The sequence below is a fragment of the Chaetomium fimeti genome, assembly GCF_033439085.1.
Source record: "Chaetomium fimeti strain CBS 168.71 chromosome Unknown B0H64scaffold_2, whole genome shotgun sequence".
NCBI classification, from domain to species: Eukaryota; Fungi; Ascomycota; class Sordariomycetes; order Sordariales; family Chaetomiaceae; genus Chaetomium; species Chaetomium fimeti.
The window spans coordinates 2,857,852-2,878,307 of NW_026944330.1; the positions used below are offsets into that span (position 1 = coordinate 2,857,852).

A 20,456-nucleotide genomic window follows, 5' to 3' on the forward strand; every position below is an offset into this window, starting at 1 on the left:
CCGTTCATACACTTAACTAAGACACTTACGTGACTTGGCAGCTCGACGAGGGTCAACCAACCGAGCAGCCGAGACATTGTGCACTCGCTGAGACTTGGTCTTCGTGGGTCTTCTTGGTGTTTCGAGTGTGGCTGACGCTGTCCCCATGACATCATAGGGCAAGGCGCAGACGCGGCTTGTGACTCCGACGGGTGCACGGTCTCCCAAAAGAGATTGGTCTTTCCCAACGCTCAGCTCTCATGACCTGGCCATGGGCGGGATGCGCCATTGCTTGGTCGGCTGTTCGCAGGAGGTTTTGAATTTTCCTGGTGTCACACACACCACTCTCGTTCGTTCTGTGCCCGACCAGCCAGCCGATCTCAACCCTCAAACCACAGAGGTGGGTCATGCCGAGTCCCTGATTCCCACACGCTTGCTCGGGCAACGGCATCTCGCATTTTGTGGAGAGGCAGCCAGCTGGTCCCGCCAGAGCCGCCAGCTCGTGAAAGGATCAAGGAACAGCGGCCGCGACAGGGTCATTTTCCAACTCGCCGGCCAGGCCAGAGAGATGTTTAGTTGAATTGGCCGGGAAAACGGTGATGTTTGGTGTGCTGCCGAAACGACCCCTGCCTTCGACCCCGAAACATTGAGAGACAACTTCCAGGAAAGGGAAAGGATTTATTGTAGCCTCGGCAGTGGCTTTCTTTCGAACGGAGCGTTCTGTCACAATAAATGCGGTCATCAATGACGGTACTTTCCAAGGCAGGCCAAAACGGGCGGGCCAAACAGGCGGCCCAGGGCGTCTCACCTCTAACAGCAGCGTCCGCGGCCCAGGAGCCTTGCCAGTTTGAAGATGGCCAACAGCGGGTCAGAGGGCCTGGCAGACCCTCCAGCTTCTTCTCAGCTTTCGATTTTCTTCGTTTCTTTTCCTCTAGGCGTAGTAGTTATCGAGGGAACCACAAACAGTTCGTCTCATCTTCGTCAAGTCCTTCTTGTTGATCGGACGGCATCGCCGAGGGTGCCTGGGATAAATCAGAATCCACTCTCACTGCCCTGTTCCTGCTCTTCTGCCCCTCCCTTTCCACCTTCCCCTCCCCCTCACTTAATACCCTGGGCAGCCCCGCTCCGAGCCTTCCTACCCAGGCAGCCTTCTAACCCAGCTGACCTCACCTGCACCGCACTTGCCTCTTCCTGAATCTTTCCAGAAGAGCGAAAGCCAAGAGGATTTATCCGACTACCACAAACCAACAAACAATTCCCAAAGAGACGACTTTTTATTACAGGTCAGCTTGGTTGACTGCGTCGACCGCACCGCCGTTCGGCGATGGCTTCATACGATCCCTATGACGCACCCCCCAGGGAGCGCACAAGCAAGCGCTACTACCGGGAGGAGCGCCGCGAGGAACGCGACCCTCGCTATTACGAGTCCCGCGAGACCCTTCATGTTCAGCCGTCGCGCGATCTCGTTCCCAGGGCCCGTGAGGATAGCGACCTCTCCGTCGAGGAGATCCGCCGCGACTTCCCGCCCCCGGGCTACTCGAGCAGAGACCTTCGCCGCGCCCGGTCTGCCGAGCCCGGGTACTACGATGAGTACGACGACCGCCGCTCCTACTACAGCCGGGACCGGAACTACGACGACTTGGACCGCAGGTCTCGCAAGAAGACCGATGCTGTCTACGAAGAAGAGCGCAAGAAGGCCCGCGTGCTTTCTAAGCAGGAGCAGATCATCGCCGCTGTGACTGGCGCTGCCCTCGCCATCGGTGGGAAGGAACTCTATGACCGCCGCGACGCCAATCAGCAGGGCACCGATGTCCAGCGGAACATCCTGGCTTCGGCCGCCCTCGGCGCCGCCGGTGCCCTTGCCGGCTACCAGGGAACCGAGTTCTACAACAAGCACAAGGAGAAGGAGGAGAAGAAGGCTATCGCCCACCGGTCCGGCCACTACTCGGACGACGAGGAGAGCGCCAAGGAGAAAAAGGGCCACAAGAACTTCTTGGAAAGCGCGCTTGCCGCTGCCGGTCTTGGAGGCGCTGTCAAGGCTCTAACAGGCAAGGACGACAAATCGGACACCAGGAGCCGCCGCGGCAGCCGCTCCCGCTCCAGATCACGCTCCAGATCCCGCTCTCGCGGCAGGGACAGGAGCAAGGACGGCAAAAGCGAGGGCGCCGGCAAGGTCCAGAAGGCCGCCATGGCCTCACTTATTGCCGGTGCTACAGAGGCATTTCGCATCTCCAAGCAGCCAGGCTCGTGGAAGGGTGAGAAGGCTAAGCGCATTCTCACCGCCGCCGCCGGTGCTGCCACCCTGGATGCAGCCCAGGACACTGAAAAGGCCGGCAGCAAGCTTGGCCTAACCGAGGCCGTCGTCGGTGGTCTCCTTGGTAACCGTGTCATCAACGGCTCCAAGAAGAACATCGAAATGGACGAGAAAACCGGCCGTTCCCGCTCTCGCTCTCGCGCTCGCTCAAAGGACGAGGGCGGCGGCGGCGGCGGTGTGAGCGGACTTGCCGCTCTTGCCACCGCTGGCCTGGGCGCCTTTGGTGCGAAGAAGATCATGGACAACCGCGAACGGTCTAGATCCCGGCATCGGAGCGTAGACTCCCGTGACGACTCTCCCGACCGCCGTCACCGTAGCCGCAGCCGAAGCGTTGTGGACTCTGCGCGCCGCCGTCTGGCTAGAGTGGGTATCGGCAATGGCCCCGAAGAAGATGATGGAGATCGCCGTGACCGCAGCCGCGACCGGAGGCGCGATCAGGACGATTATGAAACCGCCGGTCGTTCCCGCCGGCACCGTGACAGCTACGACGACTACGACAGGGACAGACGAAGGCACTCGTACGACGATGATCGCTCGCACCGCGGCGGAGGACACGACCGGCCCCGTCACAGACGCGGCTCGGTGTCGTCGGATGATCTGGGTGATTCGGACGATGACAGGAAGCGAGGCAAGAAATTGAGAGGTAAGCAAATCATCACCACGGGCCTGGCCGCCGTGGCGACCATCCACGCGGCCCACAGTGTCTACCAGAGTATGGAGAAGCGCAATGTGCGGAACAAGGCGGTTGCGGAAGGCAAGATAAGTGAGGAGCAGGCCAAAAAGCTCAAGAACAAGGCCCTCCTCCAGGATGCTGCCGCCGTCGGCATCGCGGCGCTCGGGATCAAGGGCGCCATCTCGGACGTGAAGGAAGCAAACGATCTGAGGCACGAGATGCGTCAATGGAATCTCGAGAAGCAAGAGAGACACCAACGACGCCTTGAGCGACAGAGACGGTTGGCGAACGGTGGTCTCGTTGATCTCGATGGTGGTGCCGGCCAGCTCGTCAGACGCAGGGCTGACTCTTGGGATTCGGTAGCTCCACCAGGGGCCGGCCGCTACGACGATGGGCCCCGTTATGTCGACGGGAACCCGTACGGCGCCATGCCTCCGTCCGACAGGAGGTAGAGGGGATAACACATCCTCTCGACCAGCCCCCATCTCGACCCTAATCTATCGACCTGAAACCTTCCGGAACGCCCTGCCCCAATGCACAGCTTTCTCGATTGAGATATCATACCACCACGTTTTCAGACTTTAGTGCCGCCTGCCGTTTTTCCGGTACGTGCCACACGCACAAATTTCCAACCGTCAGCGCCATCTTCAGCTGTGCCTCTGTGGACGCCACCACCACCGCCACGGGCTGTACGAGATGCCACCAACCAGCCGACGCAGCACTCAGTGGCACTTGATGCGTTGGGCGTTTGACCGGGTGGTCGTGGGCCGGCTACACGAGGCCCCTTGTATCCATACTCTGGTTCTGGCACTGCGCGACTCACTCCTTTTCCCCCAATTACACTCATAGACTTTTGGAAAACAAAACATCCTAATTAATCTGTTACCCGTGATAGACGATCGCCGCCGCCACTAGGACCCGAATTGAGACCATCCCTCCATCGGCCCAGGCCTGCACACGAGCACAAAACGAGGCCTGGCCTGGTAACCCAGCTGAGGAGGGGGCTTACTAAAAACGAACCGGGTGAGACGCGGACCCCAAGGGACAGCATTCGGCAAGGACGGCACCGAGGACCAAGGCTTCGTATCTGGACTGCGACGTCGGCAAATCAGCTTCGGCCCCCCAGTGTCGTGGACCACATGGGCTTCCCTACTCGGCCTTCGTCCTACTCGGGTATTCAGCTTCTTTTTTTTCGACACCTGTTTGGACCTGTGGCTTCTTTCATCGCTTCCCGGCAAACTTCGCAAGCACGCGTTGGACGATACCTCAGTTCCGTGGGTTTGGGTTTGGGTTTGGGGTGGATCGGTGCAGACGGAAAGAGGAAGGAATGGTGGATGAACGTTTTATGATTTGTTTTTGCTTTTTGTTCCCTTTATGTTTCGTTTCTTCTGGATGAGGGATGACGTTGATGAGAAAACCTACGATGTTATGTTATGTAGCTGCAATGATGACTGGTGCTTTTGGTTTTTTGGACCGTCTATCCCAAGTTGACCATATGATTCTATCGGCCATCTTATTCCCGGGTCCCCGACCTGATGCCCGTCCAAGAGCTAGGTGAGTGCGGTGATCTGCAGTTGGAGCTCGTAAGCCCCTTAGCTTGTGAGTCGCTGATATCGGTTTAAGATCCCCGGGTTGTTTCACGCTTTCCAGGATACCAGATTTAGTAGCTCGTGCAGCATCAACAGGCCGCGGATTCTTGTCCATATTAGAATACAGTTCAGGTCGGGACAGCTATAAATGGCGCCTGAGTAACAACGAAACAAAGCGCGAGACACTTGATCCAACAAACCCAGCCCCTTGAACCACACCCTCAGTCGCCGCCGGTAATATTTCCGCCAGTCTGCTTCCAGGCATTGGCCATGGCCAACAGGCTCGACAGGTTCTTGGTCTGCTGGTCGTCTGCCGGGAAGATGTAATCGACGTACTCCTCCCATGTATCGTCGTCCAGCTTCCTCTTCTTCTTGGTCTTGCGCGGCATCTGCTTCTGGATCTTCTCGATGTCCTCGGGCGAGCCATGCATGTTCTCGAACTCCTGCCAGGCAGCCAGCAGCGACACGCGCTCGGCCTTGAGCTCGCGGTCCTTCATGCTCTGGTGCGCGCGCTCGAAGATCTTGCGGGCGCGCGACTTGGCCTCCTCGCTGATGGGCCGCTCCTCGGCCTCTTCTTCTCCCTCCTCCTCGGCGCCCTCGTCCGCCTCGGGGATGTTGATCTCGAACTGGGCGAAGCTGATCCAGACCTTGGGGTGGTCGGCCTTCTCGAGGAGGCGCTCGTACAGCTCGCGCGTCCGCTCGTACTCGCCCTCTTCCTCCTCGAAGTCGATGTATGCCTTCCATACGACCTCGGGCATGTCCAGGACCGGCTGGCTGATGGCGAGCTCGAAGATGGCGCGGGTGCGGTCGAGATCGTCCAGGCCGCGCTCCAGCTCGGCCCACTTGATCCACGTCTGGCAGTTGGACGGGTTGTAGAGAGCATGCTTCTCGTACAGCGTCCGACACCTCTCGAATTCGTACAGTTTCTGCTCTAGCGAGATGTACTCCTTGAAGAGCTTGTCCTTTGGGCATATCCCGATCGCTCGCCCCAGCGCTTTTCGTGCCGGGGTTAGCTGCCCCTGGCGGATCTCAAAGTGCGCCTTGGCGACCCATACCTTGGCGAAGGTGAACTTCTTGTGAGGTATGAGCCCGAGACAGGTGTCGTAGATTTGCCGGGCGCGTTCGATATCTTTGGCTTCCCGCTCCTCCCATATTGCGTAAAACAGGAAGAGGAAGATGTACCTCCGCCAGTGTCGCTTCTCCTGTGTCGGGGGGACCTGGGCGATAGCTCGCTCATATACCTCCCGAACGCGGTCCGCGTCGCCCCCGGTCTCTTCCAACCGGGCAAAATCAAACCATACGTCGTAGTTCTTTGCGTTCTCCTTCACCTGCTCTTCGTAAAGTCGCCTCCTCTTGGTAAGAACGACATCTTCGACGCCTTCCCTGTCTCCGAACTGCTTTTCGAACGTGGTGTATTGCGCATGAAGGGTCATTGACTTGGAGCGGGGGAGGTTGTCAAGACCAAACTTGTAGATGGCGCGCGCTCTTTCGTACTCCTTTTGACGTGCCTCGAACCTGGCAAATGCCATGAACAGCCTCTCGTCCACCTCGTCGTCGCCCAATGTCTCGGCAATGGTTTGAATCGCGGTCTGCAATACGTCGCGGACCATGTCGCTGGTCCCATATTCCTCTTCGAACTTGGCCCACTTCAGCCACGTCCTCGGCTCGGGATGCACCGCGGTGAAGAGCTGAAAGATCTGCCTCGCCCGTTCAAACTCGCCATAACGCTTCTCCAGCTTGATATAAGCGCTCCAAGCATCCTCATCGGGTTCCCACTTCATCCACCTGTCGAACACCTGGCGTGTGCCGGGGATGTCGCCGAGCATCTCCATAACCCATAGGTACTTGTACCACAGCTTGGGGACCCGCGGCAGCCGGGTGACTGCGCGGTCCAGAAGGTTGCGCGCATGGTTGATGTTCCGGTTCTTGATCTCGGCCTCGACGTACCTGATCCAGAGCTCTATCACATCGTTAGTAGCTGCCACTTGTGGTCTCCCGATGACCCAAGGCGATAAGGCGAAGTAAATAAAGACTTACGCGTATTATTCGGATGCACGTCAAGGGCGCGCTCGAAGACTGATCGGGCGCGTGCAAACTCCTTCTGCTCGAGCTCCCACTGGGCATACTGGAACCAGTTTGCAAGTCGGACGCGATTGCGGCGGATGTAGTCCTCAAACTCGCGGCGCTTCCGGCCCTGGTATTCCTTCAACTCCTCGAGGTCGGCGAAGCGCTGGGTCGGCTTCTGGATGGCCGTTTCCTGGCGGTCGACGGCCTCTCGAAGCAGCTGCTCGGCCGAGATCTGCACCGGCGCCGCAGCCTTATTCTTAACCCTCGGTGGGCCGCGGGCGGACTCCATGGTGTTGGCCCTTCGGTGTATCAATGGAGTTGGAAATACGGCGGTAGGTGAGGGTTGCGGAAGATTCTGCCTCGAATGCTTGGATTGGATCTCGAATTCTGTCTGCGGATGTCACAGCAACGTTCGCGCAGCAGGATGAAAGGCCGATGGACCGTGCGCTAGCATGGGTCTGGGCCTCGACAAAGCAAGCCAAGGCGCTATAATTTAGGAATCCATCCCGCCTGCCAGCTTCAAAGCCTCTTTCTTTCAAAGATCCATCGCGGTCGTCACGTCGCATGCTTGACTCGCCTCTCATCTCGCGACTTCCCAACTGCGCGTCAGCACCGAACATTCGATAACATCGATATCCGTTAGGTGCAGAGCCCTAGGAAAACTACCGACAATGTCGACGCTCGCAGACGAACTCCTTCAGGACTTTGAGGATTCTGGGTCAGAAGCTGGAGGCGACGAGCACGATGATGGCCTCTTTAATGAGGCTGGCTTCTCAGGCGGCGCGCCGGCGAATGGGGGAGATACCGCCATGGAGGAAGTGCGCGACGAGGACGCAGACGAAGACCAGGATGCCGACATGATGGACGAGGCCGACGGCACCGCTACGCCGGCAGCTGACGGCGATGACGAGAAGGCAAACATAGAGAAGATGCAACTGGGGGCCGTACGCGATGTGCGCGCCGTGGCAGGCCTTATGAAGACCCTGACGCCCGTTCTCGAGGTTAGTAAACACCACCCCTCTTCTTCCCAGTCTGTTCCCATCAGTTGTGGAAAAGCGTTTACATCTATTTTGAGAAATAGCCCTGACAGTTTGCCTCGAACGCTGCAGAAAATCGCACACTACCAGTCACAACCCGCCGAGGCGATCGATAACGTGGGCAGTGTGGAGGACCATCCCGAGTACCACCTCCTAACCCAGTCAAACAGTCTCTCGACCCAAATCGACAACGAGATTGTCCTCGTACACAAGTTCATCAGAGACCACTACTCGGTGCGGTTCCCGGAGCTCGAGACTTTGATCACCAATCCTCTCGAATATGCAAAGGCCGTGGCGATTCTAGGAAACGGACCGATGGATTCAGAGAGCATCAAGTCTCTCCAAACATCAACAAATAACCCCCTGGGCCTAACGCTCAAGTCAGTGCTCGATGGGCCGTCCTTGATGATTGTCACGGTTGAGGCTACCACGTCCAAGGGTCAGGCTATGTCAGCAGAACAGCTCCAGCGGGTGGTGCAGGCATGCGAGATGGTCATCGCGCTCGACAGGGCCAAGAAGACCCTGACCGAATACGTGCAGTCGCGCATGAACATCTTTGCGCCAAACCTGACGGCGCTTATCGGGTCCCTGACGGCAGCACAGCTGCTCAACCAAGCCGGCGGCCTAACGGGCCTCTCTAAGGCGCCGGCATGCAACCTACCTGCATGGGGCTCCAAGAAGCAGGCCAGCGCGGCGCTGGCCACCAACGTCGGCATCCGGCATCAGGGATTCATCTTCCAATCGCCCGTGATCCGGACGATCCCGAGCGACATCAAGAAGCAAGCCATCAAGATGTTCGCCAACAAGATCGTCATGTGCGCCCGTACCGACTGCTTCCACCAATTCCGCGACGGTTCCGAAGGTGAACGCCTCAAGGACGAATGTCTCGACCGTTTAGATAAGCTCCAACAAAAACCCCTGAGCAAGGGTGCCCGCGCCCTGCCCGCTCCCGACGACAAGCCCAGCCGAAAGCGTGGTGGTCGCCGGGCACGCAAGGCCAAGGAGGCCACGGCCGTGACGGAGCTGGCCAAGGCCCAGAACCGGGTAGCGTTCAACAAGGAGGAGCAGGAGGTCGGCTACGGTGCGGGAGACAGCACTAGGGGGATGGGAATGATCGGGCAGCGCGACGACGGGCGGCTGCGCGTGACACAGATCGACAACCGCACTCGAGCGAAGCTCAGCGCCAAGAGCAAGGGCTGGGGCGGCGCGAGCTCGCTCACCAGCGGCAGCGCCTCGTCACTGAGGGGCCTCGCCGGGGGGAGCGGCGGCGTGAGCAACCTGAGTCTGGCCAGCAGCAAGGGCCTGCGCACGTCCGGGGTGGGGACGACGCTGGGCTCCGGCTCGGCCACGGCGGGCACCGTGTCATCACTCGCGTTCACGGCGACTCAGGGCCTGGAGCTGGTCGACCCCAAGGTGCAGGCCGAGCTGAGCAGGAAGCGCAAGGCGGACGAGGATCGCTGGTTCAAGAGCGGCGCGTTTACACAGGTGGGCGGCAATAACGATGGCTTCAAGAAACCGGAGCTGCCGCCGAGCAAGAGACTCAACACGGGCTCGACAAAGCCATGATTGGGCTGGTGCAGAGCTTGCGGGGGTTGCTCCGAGTCGGCAAGACAACGATTCTCGATCGATGTGTAGTATAGACGATGGCGGGGCGTTGATTGCGCGGCCATGATTATGCGGCGTCTGGAATGGCCACCCCAGGGGGTTTTGGTGTTGGAGGTTTGATATTTGCATCGATGGTCGATCAGCTAGCGGAATCAAAGACTGGACTTCGACTTCAGCTTCACGGCTTCTACTTTGTGATGAATCATCGCTCTTGAGCACTCGGGTGGGAAACAACTGCCGTGGCTGACCTGTACTACATCGCGCGACTCATACCTTCGTGATATGGCAGTCGGTGGGAGAAAGAGGAGAAAGACTTGACATCTACACATTCTCTAATGACGAGTAATATGCTCACTCTTATGGGCGTGGAAAATGGTGATGATGCCGGCACGACATCAACATCGACAGCTTCCTGATCGCGAGGGTGATCCAAAAGTCTGGACTCTCCCTCATCTTGGGATGAAATCCCAGACAACCCCGCATTGTGCCGGGCGTCATGGCATTTCGAGAATACCATGTTCCTCGTCTGGAATGCCATGGGTATGCCGACGCCCTTCGGCACGCGACACAACTCGGATGTACCGCACAAGTACTCGCCGCGTCTTCCGCTAGGAGCAGCGTTTGTCGCCGGCCGAGACCGTTCGAGAAACGCCGTGTGGGCGGGTGGAGGGAGGTTTCCCCAATTTGCAAGCGTCACCATTGCTGTCTTGTCGTCCTGCTCATCCAGTCGCACACTTCGGGACACCATTAGCTGGGCACTTTTCGGTCCCTCGCCGCCCATCATTACCGCCCCAGGCATGTGGCAGCGTTTCGGGAGGTCCTGGCGAAGGATTGTGTCACCAACCCGGCCCGGCCAGGGAGGGGGTTGTTCCTGCTGTGCTTGTTGTTTCTGTTTGTCTTTTTCTCAGGACGGCAATCAGAGGAGGGGAAACGGGTGTGGGTTGGGTTGTTCGTGCATCGGGGCTGTGAGCTGGTGGCCGCGATTGGATCAACGCTCGGCTTGGTTCCCGTCTCACTTTTCGGGGTCTGCAGGCCGCGAGCTGCAGATGGGCAAGTGGGGAATTCGACCCTCGGCAAAGATGGTATTTTGTTTCGTCGTCCCGGTTCGATCTCGACACGGGCAGAGAGAATTGAGTATCGGCGTCCCGTTGTGGTTTTGATTAAATGCCCTCCTTCACATCACGCTCGCTCTGGTACGGTACCACTCGAGCGAGTAGGAACACTCGCATGGACTAACTCCATTATGTACCTAAATGTTTCGGGGCTGAGCAGAGAGATGGGGTGAAACTTTTTTTTTGCTTGTTCCCATTCCACTACACAGTACTGGTGCGTTCGTGTTGTTGGTGCATGCGATCGATCGATGTCGGTTTCATTTTGCTCAGCTGTGCAGAAAAAGAGATGGCACGGATGGGTAAGAAGCTCCGGGTGCGAAGAGGGGCCGTGTTCCTCACATAACGGTAGCGACTCCACCGAGCCTACCGATCGATCGATCGAAATGGCCGGGAAGGGGAAGTCTTGAAGCAGGCTCGGGACAAGAAGGCTCGCATCCTGCCCGGTCTCCGGTTTGAGCTGTTGTTGTTGATCTAGAATCACAAGAGGCAGCTACGCGAGACATACCGAATATCACAAAGAATAATATCACAGGGTTTTGCCCAAAACGATGCTGGCCTAGAATTGGTGCGGGAGTGAGAGATCGGAGAGTGGTTAAATCCTGCTCGAGCAGGACCGGCATCCTCGAAGATGCTACAACGGGATGTGCGCAGTGGCTCAGAAACCAGGGTCGAAATGTTCCTTCAGGATTTACTCCAACTATCTCCTAGTGGTGATGGTGTTTTGGGCACTTCTTGCACTCCCTCCGGAGAAGAATCTCCGCGATGTCAAGTCGTTCCAACCGGTTTCCTTCCCAGTTGATTCCCCACAACCTGCAACGGCCAGCCGGGGTCGACATCCCTGGAACCGCCTTCCAAGGCGCGTGTCCGTGCTTCTTGATGTCATCACCACAAACAAGAAGTCCATATGAACAACGATCACGATCGGCATTCGCCGTGCAAATTGGCACATTCGTTGGGAAGCTTCACTTCTGGAGCTTCTGTCGAGCAAATTGTCCGGCTGACTTGGCAGCTCCAGTCGAGGGGCGACGGAAGTCAGGAACGAGCCAGTTGCCCAGGCGCCAGCGACCTAGCTGGGCAGGGGTCCTGGAGCAGCCAAGTGGGGCCCGTCCCGCATGGTCTTTTGGCGAGGGCCCACGGGGTTCTCGATCGTCGGCCAAAAGCTCGATCCCGCTTCTGCATGGGCCGGGGTGAGCTCTCAAAGTAAGACACCGATGAGAGACCCTGAGAATTCCATCGGGGGAGGAGGCGGGGGCACGGGGGCGAGAGGGCATTCGTCGCTTTTTCTTTACCAAACGCTGTGCTCACTGCAATACCCACCTCCACAATACTTACCTCTTCCGCTGAAGATGGGCGCTGTCTACACCCCAATCAGTCCATTTCCACTTCGAGGTCCAATAGTGCACAGATAAGGTGCGGCAGTCGGAGGCTTATTAGCTCGGCTCGTTTGGGTTCCGGCTCATCCTGTTCTCACCATCTCAGATCAGGGCAGTGACCCCCGCGAAAGAAAATGACGGGGGTTTTTGAACGATCGCGTGGCTTGCAATCCAAGCTCGCGATCGGTGGCTGCTCGATGCGCCGATGGTGGTTCATTCACCGGAGCTTTTGCCCCTGGGAACCAACGGGATCTGGTGTGCCAACTTCTCGAGCTTTTTCTGTCAACGATGGACGGGATGCATGGTCGCACCGTGGCAAGCCCAGGGTCCAACAACAAGCCGGATTTAGCACTGCATCACCAATTCTCCATCCGCACCCCCCTCCCTTGCTCTTTGAACCCACGCCCCACCTCCCAAACCCCCGACTCCGTTCCAAGCTTGCCGGCCGGTCAGCGCCCGATAAGACCATCCAAGGAACCGCCGTCCGGAAGAGAATCCGGGGCGTGTCATGGGGTTGCGGTGCAATTGCGACACGCAAAGATGCGAGGCAGGGTTAGGATCTCGCGACAGATCAACTTCCGAATAAGGCCTTTGACCGGTGTTGCGCTCGGGTATGAGGTGCCGGCACTGGGCACACCGAGTCGCATGGCAACGAGGGTTTTTGCAGGACCCTGAACCGCGGTTTCAATCCAACCCACAATTTTGAGTTGTCCTTCGAAACAGGCTTCATTGACAGCTGAGCGCCGGACGACATGTTCATTATTTACCTGTATGTAGTTGCCTGCTCTCCTGCTCGAGCAAGAGTCAAAAAGTTCGCAATATTGACCATGACACTCTCGCGAGAATGAAATGAGTCCCCGAACGCTGCCGCTCCACCAAAAATGCGCTCACCCGAAGCCCAGAACCGCTATGTAGAAACTTCCCGATTCCCGCGCATTCGAAGCCAGCTCGCCGGGTGCCGCGGGTGCTTGCCAAGGATGAGGTTCGGGGCAGGTTCGGGGGAGGGAGAATGGAGAACTCCACGAATCCACCTGTGTGCGTGTCTGCCTTGGCCATGAACTCGACATGGCCCGCGGAATGGCTCAACTGTGTCTATTACGAGGGATGACAACAACTTTAATCTAACGTGCTTGGAATGGCCGAACCAAAGCACTTAGCTGCAACCACGAGAACTTCGACGCTCGCGGGAGAGCTCCGGTGAACCCCGCCTCCTCGGTGGAGAAGCTCGGAACGAAGGCCAGCGAGCTGGCAGCCACCGACGTCATCGTTAGATTTTGCCGAGACCAACGGCAGCAACCCCAGATCTCGTTCAAGTTGTCACCAGCATGGCAGCGTGGTTGCTTTTTCTCAACAGGTGAGCACCGTGGAGGATGTGCATGGACAAAAGATTCGGTGCACAATGCACGACACGAAACGGGGTCAATTGGCACGAATAAAATGACGGGGCTCGCGCTGCAAACAGCTAACAGGGCATCAAAGCCAAGCTGCCGGTACCTTTTCGACCAGGGGCTCGGGGGAGCCGCCGGAAGGGAAACGGCCAATCACGTCGGGCCGAGCTCTTCGCTCGCGCATGTGTGCTTTTGCGTCCCTGATCTGCCACAACATCTGCCCTTGCCTTGCCGGGACCACAGAAGGATGTGCAAGCGAGAAAGCTGCCACCCCTTCAGTGATCATCACAGCATGGACCTGAGCGCTGGGACTCAAGCATCAAGGCTCTCTCGATGCTCCCGTCTCCACGCAAACAAACGACACACACAAATCGCAACACACGACCTCCCGAAGTCATAGCGGTGGCAGATGTAACGGTCACTGCTTTTCAAAAAAGAAATCAGTAAATGACCGGTTTGGGAGCTCGGGCATTTTCCATTGCGCGGAGGCTGCTTACATACTGTGTAGGCAGGCGTTTCGATGGATTTCGTCATCGAATCCACATCACCCCAGCCTCGTCACCAGAGCTTGATCCCTGAATGACTCGGGGGCAAAACGGTTGCGGAAAGTTAATGAACAAGGGGTGCAGAGGTTCCCAGATGCAGAGCCTGTCCGGGGACGGCGAGTATGTATTGATTGTCTCTTGTGCCTTCTGCGGGTGCATCACTCGTTGCTAATGTAGGTAAATCCGGATCAAGGAACGCGGCAGCGCAAACGGCCGTCTCAGGATCGGAAGTCGTTATCTCCATCTCGTCCTCGAGTGTACAGTAGTTGCAGCCCTCGTCCCAGCTAACGAACCGCACAGCGGCCGATTGAACCGGTGACTGGCAGTCGCTCGGTCAACACACCAAAGCACATCGGCGATGTGAACTTAGAGTGGTGGCGATGGGACGATGGGAGGACAGCAAAATCAAGCTCATCAGCACAGCAACCTAGGTACGTACCTACTATGTATGCATCCCTGAGTAAAGTGTACGTCACAGATTCGGCATAACGGCTGCCAGGACTGAGAACCCGCGAGTAACTTGCCCCCCGCGTAGCATCAGGAAGTCAAGGGTCCTCAAGAGGTGAGTAAGGGTGGGGTCCCTGGAACTGGCAAGTTCTGCGCTACTGCAGCTTGGAGGGCCAGGCCACCGAGGATCAGAGAGCCCCTGCCGTGCCCATTGCACTCACCCCCTCCATCCCTCGCCCCCGACCCCTGCAGGCCCAGGGTCTCTTGGAGCATGGATCCCTGAGGGGATGCTTTTCCTCCCTCGCGCTCGATTGCCCTCCCTTCTACCATATAAGGTGAAGCATGAACCCACCCGCCCATTGTCTGCTCGGCTTCTGCACCACGACCCCAACGTTCTCTTCCCGCCGTTTCTTCGTACTGAAAGATCACGGTGCGTGTCTCTCGCTGAAACCAAGCCGTCCTCGTCAAGCTCTCGCTTCCTTGGTCTTGAATCGCCTACAACCCACCTATCCCCCCACCTTCTTGTTACCCGTTGAGGTACCTCGTTTCCCTTCACTTCCCGACTTGCCGACTTGCCGACGTCCTCGGCTTGGAACTTTCCCCGTCTTTCGTTACAACCGCCGCCTATCTTTTGGGGTCGAGGAAACCAGGGACGCCATGTCGGCTTACCTGCAAATGCGAGATGCATCGGGGCGTCGTGTATCACTCCTTAACGAGGAGGATACTCAGCACCAACACCCCTTGACCCGCCCCTCCCCAATGTCTTTTCCCTCCTTCGAGCGCCAAGCCCCGCCCGCCGTTTCCACGCCGGCCACTCCGGAGCTGCTCCGGTCCAACTCGTACGACTCCCAGAGGGGAGCCGAGCCCATCTCGCCCATCACTCCCATCTACGATCCGGGGTACCAATACACCCCGGCTTCCGGGCTCGAGATACGCCTCTCCTATGAGGAGTATCCCGCCGAACGCCAGTTCTCCTCCGACGCTCTCGAACGGCGGCCCTCGTACGATGGTGACTTGTACACCACCGAGGCCGCACCCTCCCCAACCACTGGCCCCAACATTCCCCAGGGCGGTGAGAAACCTCCGAGGCGCCACGCATGTCGCTACCGCGACGAGTTGCGCTGCTACAGCACCTTCACCACCTCCGGCCACGCCTCCCGTCACGCCAAAATCCACACGGCCGAGAAGGCCGTTCCCTGCGAGTATCCCGGGTGCACCAAGAAGTTCACGCGTACCGACAACATGAAGCAGCACCTAGAAACCCATTACAAGGGCAAATCCCGTTCCGCCCGCTCAGGGTCTATCTCTAGGAAAGAAAGGCGAGCCTCCGCCGCTCGGCGCCGGTCCGTGTCGCCGCAGTCACTCTCTCCGACAGGAGACCCGGCCGACCAGCGCGCGAGGATGGCCATAGAGGCCGAGGCATACGCGGGGGCCCGGGTCTTGCCGCACCTCCCGTTGCGTCAGGCCGAACACCCCTACCACCACGGCCAGACTCTGGCGATGGCCCAGGCCGCACCCACATCCCCGACGACAACGGGGCCGTCCAACTCGACGAGGGGGCTTGACGCCCTTGCCTCGGTCGCCTTGCAACAGGGAGGCCAATGAAGGGCACCGCGGGATCGTGGCCTTGATACCTGCTGTGGAGCATTCACGGAATGGGGCCTGACTTCATGTGACTGGCGTTCGGACTCGGTGAACTCGCTCTCTGCTGTATCCTTTTCCTTTTCCTACCTACCTTTTCTGCTCCCCACTCTAAAAGCATCGGGGGGTTTCTTTCTTTCTTTTTGGTTCTGTTTCTTTGGTTTTTAAGGCAACTACATACACGATTCTGGCGCCTGGGGGGATACACAAAGAGGGTTCTCGTCGACACGAGTTTGCATTTTGGGAAGGTTTTTCACATATGACGGCGTTATTTGTTCCGTGGTGGCTACCTAGGATGACCGGCGCCCCGGATATTGTCATTTTTGGTCGGCTGACCGGTTTGGGCAGGTGTTAATATGGTTCTTACGATATCTGTAATGTTTTTTTTCTTGTTGTTTTACGAGTAAAACTCACCGGTTCTGAAAAGGGGTGGCTCCCATCAAGAACTGGGAGTGGGCTGTTGGCGGCTATTGGTGCCTGGCCTTTGGGGGTGCCCTTGGATGGGCGAGGTGCCTGCCGACCTGGAACGGTCACAGCAACAGGCCATCCTCGTTCCCGTCGGCGTGGACCCCTCAGATATGGGTCATGATCATACATATGGCTTGCTTTGTGGTGTCAAGGATGGGATGGGTTAAAGCAGCGACAGCGGTATGGAGGTAGTCCTGCAAGACACCAAGCGAAATACAGTACCAAGTTAGTTGCTTGACAATCAATATACGACACAATCTTGATATGTTCTAAGTTTAAAGGCCGTAACTGGGTGCTCTAAGGAAGAGTGTATTGCTGTGTTCCTAAAAGGTAGTCACCACCGGAAAAGCTCATCTCGTAGGGTTCGACTACATTTGGATCATAGCTAAAGGTTGTACGCCATTATAGCATCATCATTGGTTTACGTTGTGTCATGATAAGTTCTTTCGTCCAAGAGACCACTCTACCCAGCACGCCATCAGCATAGATTCCCTCTTCCTCCATCTACCCCAGGCGAGACCGCATCTCATCTCATCTCACCACTCCCTCACCTCCGTCTCACCAAAACTCAGCATCCTCCGCACAATTCCTCGCCATCTCAAACTGCTCATCCGTCTGACAAACCAGCACCCGCGGCGCCACCCCCTCCCTGCCCACAGCCACCACGACATCATCCCCCTCCGGCGAATCACCATTCACACGCTCATCCAGCACAAACCCCAGACAGCCGACCTGCTCGACCACAGCGGCGCGCAGCCGGGCGCTGCGCTCGCCGATACCGCCGGCAAACACCAGCGCGTCGACGCGCCCGCGCAGGGAGACGTAGTAGGCGCCGACGAAGCCGCTGATGCGGTCGACGAGGAGGTCAAAGGCGAGCCGTTTTTGTTTGGCGTCGTCGTCGTCATCATCATCATTGGGGGACGAGGGGTCGGCGTCGGCGATGACGCTGAAATCGGTCGTGCCTGCTAGTGCCTTCCACCCGGCTTCTTTGTTGAGGATCTCCTCGGCGCGCGAGATGTGCAGGTCCTTGGTCGAGGCCGGGGAGAGCTTGCCTACGTCGCTGGCGTAGTGGAAGACGAGGCTGTGGGGGGATGTGTTAGTTACGGGTGGAAGGGGAAAGATCATGGGGCAGGGGGGGCAACGGACCTGGGGTCGACACTGCCGCTCCTCGTAGCACCTGGGAGTCCGGCCAGGGGGGTTAAACCCATGCTGGTATCCCAGCTCTTCCCGTCTTTGATTGCACACGCGCTGGCGCCGGAGCCGAGGTGCAGCGCGATGATGTTGACTTTGGACGGGTTCTTGCCCAGGAACTCGGCTGTTGCCCGCGTGATGAAGGAATAGCTGATGCCGTGGAAACCGTACTTGCGGAGGCGGCCGCGGCGCGCGACGTCCTGGTTGATGGGGTAGGTGCGGATATGCTCGGGGATGGTGGAGTGGAACTGGCTGTCGAAGCAGGCGACGTTGCGTGTCGAGGAAAAGTCTTGGACACACAGCCGCACAATGGGCAGGCTATTGGCGTTGTGCAAGGGCGCGAGGTCGTTGAGGTTTTCCAGGTGATGGTACGTTTTATCGGATATCAGCTGCGGCTTTGTGTAGTCGCCGCCGTGGACAATGCGATGGCATATGATGCCAATGTCGTGTTTGGCTTGTACCTCCTGTAGGTCGTGGTCTTCGATGAGCGTGTTGAGGATGAGGCTGAACGCATCCCGTTGGTCGTTGACCTGGTCATCCACCTTGCGGCTCTTGACAACGGTCTTGCCGCCCCGCTCATACTTGAGAGACGCGGGAGGTGCGGTCAGGCCGCTCACCTGGGCCTCTGCGATTTGCGTTGGCGACTGTCCCTGCTCAGCGGTGTAAACCGAGAGCTTCACTGACGAGGAGCCAGCGTTCACGGATAAGATGATCGTCTTCATTATGCCGGCAAATTCATAGAGGGGTTCGGCTTGAAATTGAGGCTTCGGAACGTCTAAGCTGATGTTGTAGAGTGGAAAACAAAGTGTTACTTGAGAGAGTTGCTCCGAAGTAAGCAAAGGACAGGTTCAAGTTGTCGTTTGCGACGTTGTCTTACGATCGAAAAGTGTCAGGCCACCTGAACAGTGTTTAGATCTCCCGGTAACGCAGAAAGTCACGGATAGCTTTTACAACATCATTGATACCAGCTGGGTGGTGTTGTGCCGTGATCCGACGAGGGGGGGGGCAACTCAGACGACCCCCGTTGATGGTGTACTGCGTATGACGTCGTGCCGTCTTGGCTTTCATGGTTGACCGTGGCCCGCAGCGGGGCCGTCCGAACGGTCTCGGCCACAGGAAGGGGTTCCCAGTTGTTGATGAGGCTCCACGGTTTCGGGACCCGCAGCTTGGGAACAAGTAATGCAGCCACCCGAGAACGCATGTGCCTGCCGGAGCCCGATCAGCTTAACACCGGAGGACCTTCACTCACAGGTCTATCGACCATTCAACTTTTTGAAGTCATCGGGGAACGCACTCTGAGCAGTGCAGGCGCAAATCGGGTATCTATTGCAGCGACATCGCAAAGGGCGCTTGCCGGCCTTGCCATCGTCCTAGACCTATAGCCCAACATCTTGGGATCGAAGCGGCCTTTTTCATAGAGTCCCGTCCGATTCCGGGTTATACCTCGGCTCGGCGACGGGCGGTAGACTCCCCAGCAACTCGGGCGAGGCGTGCTGCGCCGAGAGCTCTGAAACTCCGTTAATATGGGGGCTTCGTTCGTGATAGCCATTCATGTAAGGCGAAGGCAACTCGACATGATTTGTCGGAAAAGTTGCCTCGAACTGAGCATCCGCTGTATGTGCAGAATTCCACCGCGAGATGAACCTAGTATGGTCTATGTGATGGTCAGCTTGCCTGCCTAGATTGTGCAGCATCTTAGACCAAGCTGGGCACGGAGAGAAAGGGCTCCGGGAGCTGGACGGCTTACCATCGCTCCCGGCTTGGATGTTAGCGTTCCGGGAAAACTGAATGCCGAGATAACGTATGTCAAGAGCGCCCTGGGCGGATGACGAAGCTGTGTTGCCATTAGTGGCGGGGGGGTTGTTGTGTCTGGAAGATCGGGAAAATATTGACGTCGAGAAGCGCCGTTCGCGGCTCTGGCCGCGCCCTTGGCTGCTCTCGGACGCACTGCCTCTCCTGGCGCCGCGGGCCCCCAACTGAACCCGCTTGTGCCGGTCGTCCCGCTGGCGAAAATCTGTGTCAAAGTCGTCGAGGAGGTACTCTTTCCAGCGTCGTCGGTGGTTAGCATAGAATGTGAGATAATGAAACGTCGAATATCTATCCCGCCACAGTTTTATCCTTTGAATAGTGCCCAAGCCCCTGACGCTGCCGTAGTTGTCTGTCCTGCGGTGGGTGTCAGACCAGACGACGTCAGCGTCGAACCAATCGATCAGATCTCTCCTCCTGATGTCGCTCTGTAGCTGGACGGACCCCTCGACGGTCGTGAACTCGTACTTGACTTCGATGTACTCATCGTGCACTATGCCGTCGGTGGTGGTGTACCGAATCCGATGCGGCTCTAAGAAGGAGAGGTAGAGCTCCATTTCCCGTGGGTCGCCGAACCGGCGATGCTGGGCATGCAGTGTGTGGGGGAATAGTTCGTTGGGGTTGTCAGACGGAACTGGATTTCTGTCTCAGTGGTTGGGGACTTTCCAGGTAAGTGGAGCGGGACGGGACGGGAGACAAACGTACGGAAATGCTCCAGTACCTCGCCCGCATAACTGCATTGCCACAGCAGGCGCCGCGGATTGGCACCTACGATCTCCCAAGGGCCGAGGTACACGGTCATCTCATTCGGCGTCCGGTCGAATAGCTTTCTAGACAGCCGGGGTGTCAGAAGACAGATCGCTGCGAAGTCGGGGCTAGGAAGGATAGGCCATGGCGGCTATTACATTGTCGCGTGGTAGCCAGGGGGCCCGAGGTCGAGGGGCGCCGGGGGGGTTTGTGGGGCCGATGACTCGGCCGTCAGGGCGGAAATGGCGGCGGAGGTGGGTGTGAAGGTCGAGTCGACCGGGCTGGCATGCTGCGGGGGGAGGGACGGCGGGGCGCTCAGGGCCGAGGAGGCGAAGGAGGAAGAGGAGCCAGAGCGCCAGGATGCCGACATTGTAGTGTCCGGCTGTGCTGGTCTGCTGGGAACGTCGAACACACCGCCGTTCTGTGCGAGTTGGTGTGTAACCGGGACCCGAAGAGCCACAAGGAGGCTGTCAG

The 20,456-nt window shown here is 58.0% G+C and overlaps 7 protein-coding genes across 7 annotated transcripts; 5 read left to right on the forward strand and 2 right to left on the reverse strand.

The window, feature by feature from the left end:
• The first annotated feature begins 931 nt into the window (after positions 1–931).
• Positions 932–3,479, forward strand: B0H64DRAFT_89854 (uncharacterized protein). Its single transcript, XM_062808945.1, has one exon. It carries the CDS (start codon positions 1,304–1,306, stop codon positions 3,416–3,418), a length of 2,115 nt encoding a protein of 704 aa, XP_062662590.1. The 5' UTR covers positions 932–1,303; the 3' UTR covers positions 3,419–3,479.
• Positions 3,480–4,447: 968 nt separating this feature from the next.
• On the reverse strand, positions 4,448–7,047 carry B0H64DRAFT_354841 (uncharacterized protein). The gene is made up of 3 exons (XM_062801547.1): positions 6,593–7,047; positions 4,590–6,515; positions 4,448–4,520 (listed from the first exon to the last, which is right to left on the reverse strand). The coding sequence occupies exons 1-2, from the start codon at positions 6,909–6,911 to the stop codon at positions 4,777–4,779; spliced, it is 2,058 nt and encodes a 685-aa protein (XP_062662591.1). The 5' UTR covers positions 6,912–7,047; the 3' UTR covers positions 4,448–4,520; positions 4,590–4,776.
• A 46-nt stretch (positions 7,048–7,093) lies between these two features.
• B0H64DRAFT_387060 (uncharacterized protein) lies at positions 7,094–9,679 on the forward strand. The gene is made up of 2 exons (XM_062803192.1): positions 7,094–7,623; positions 7,732–9,679. The coding sequence occupies exons 1-2, from the start codon at positions 7,294–7,296 to the stop codon at positions 9,223–9,225; spliced, it is 1,824 nt and encodes a 607-aa protein (XP_062662592.1). The 5' UTR covers positions 7,094–7,293; the 3' UTR covers positions 9,226–9,679.
• Positions 9,533–10,781, forward strand: B0H64DRAFT_89956 (uncharacterized protein). The gene has a single exon (XM_062808946.1). The coding sequence runs from the start codon at positions 9,780–9,782 to the stop codon at positions 10,422–10,424; it is 645 nt and encodes a 214-aa protein (XP_062662593.1). The 5' UTR covers positions 9,533–9,779; the 3' UTR covers positions 10,425–10,781.
• Positions 10,782–12,431: 1,650 nt separating this feature from the next.
• Positions 12,432–13,674, forward strand: B0H64DRAFT_90299 (uncharacterized protein). The gene is made up of 4 exons (XM_062808947.1): positions 12,432–12,518; positions 12,593–12,784; positions 12,900–13,580; positions 13,646–13,674. The coding sequence occupies exons 2-3, from the start codon at positions 12,631–12,633 to the stop codon at positions 13,535–13,537; spliced, it is 792 nt and encodes a 263-aa protein (XP_062662594.1). The 5' UTR covers positions 12,432–12,518; positions 12,593–12,630; the 3' UTR covers positions 13,538–13,580; positions 13,646–13,674.
• A 1,214-nt stretch (positions 13,675–14,888) lies between these two features.
• On the forward strand, positions 14,889–15,734 carry B0H64DRAFT_371474 (uncharacterized protein; the record flags this gene model as incomplete). The annotated part of the gene is made up of 1 exon (XM_062802162.1): positions 14,889–15,734. One exon carries the CDS (start codon positions 14,889–14,891, stop codon positions 15,732–15,734), a length of 846 nt encoding a protein of 281 aa, XP_062662595.1.
• A 1,062-nt stretch (positions 15,735–16,796) lies between these two features.
• B0H64DRAFT_317907 (Acetokinase family-domain-containing protein) lies at positions 16,797–20,352 on the reverse strand (the record flags this gene model as incomplete). The annotated part of the gene is made up of 6 exons (XM_062800359.1): positions 16,797–17,319; positions 17,385–18,180; positions 18,699–18,752; positions 19,177–19,869; positions 19,941–20,110; positions 20,207–20,352. The coding sequence occupies 6 exons, from the start codon at positions 20,350–20,352 to the stop codon at positions 16,797–16,799; spliced, it is 2,382 nt and encodes a 793-aa protein (XP_062662596.1).
• Positions 20,353–20,456: the final 104 nt, after the last annotated feature.

Excerpts from the sequence above, each read along its gene's own strand:
- B0H64DRAFT_89854 (XM_062808945.1), top strand. The coding sequence starts at position 1,304 with ATGGCTTCATACGATCCCTATGACGCACCCCCCAGGGAGCGCACAAGC.
- B0H64DRAFT_354841 (XM_062801547.1), bottom strand. The coding sequence starts at position 6,911 with ATGGAGTCCGCCCGCGGCCCACCGAGGGTTAAGAATAAGGCTGCGGCG. Across the intron at positions 6,516-6,592 it reads CGTGCATCCGAATAATACGC|AGCTCTGGATCAGGTACGTC; the intron begins GTAAGTCTTTAT and ends ACGATGTGATAG.
- B0H64DRAFT_387060 (XM_062803192.1), top strand. The coding sequence starts at position 7,294 with ATGTCGACGCTCGCAGACGAACTCCTTCAGGACTTTGAGGATTCTGGG. Across the intron at positions 7,624-7,731 it reads CCCTGACGCCCGTTCTCGAG|AAAATCGCACACTACCAGTC; the intron begins GTTAGTAAACAC and ends CGAACGCTGCAG.
- B0H64DRAFT_89956 (XM_062808946.1), top strand. The coding sequence starts at position 9,780 with ATGTTCCTCGTCTGGAATGCCATGGGTATGCCGACGCCCTTCGGCACG.
- B0H64DRAFT_90299 (XM_062808947.1), top strand. The coding sequence starts at position 12,631 with ATGCGCTCACCCGAAGCCCAGAACCGCTATGTAGAAACTTCCCGATTC. Across the intron at positions 12,785-12,899 it reads AACTCCACGAATCCACCTGT|CACTTAGCTGCAACCACGAG; the intron begins GTGCGTGTCTGC and ends GCCGAACCAAAG.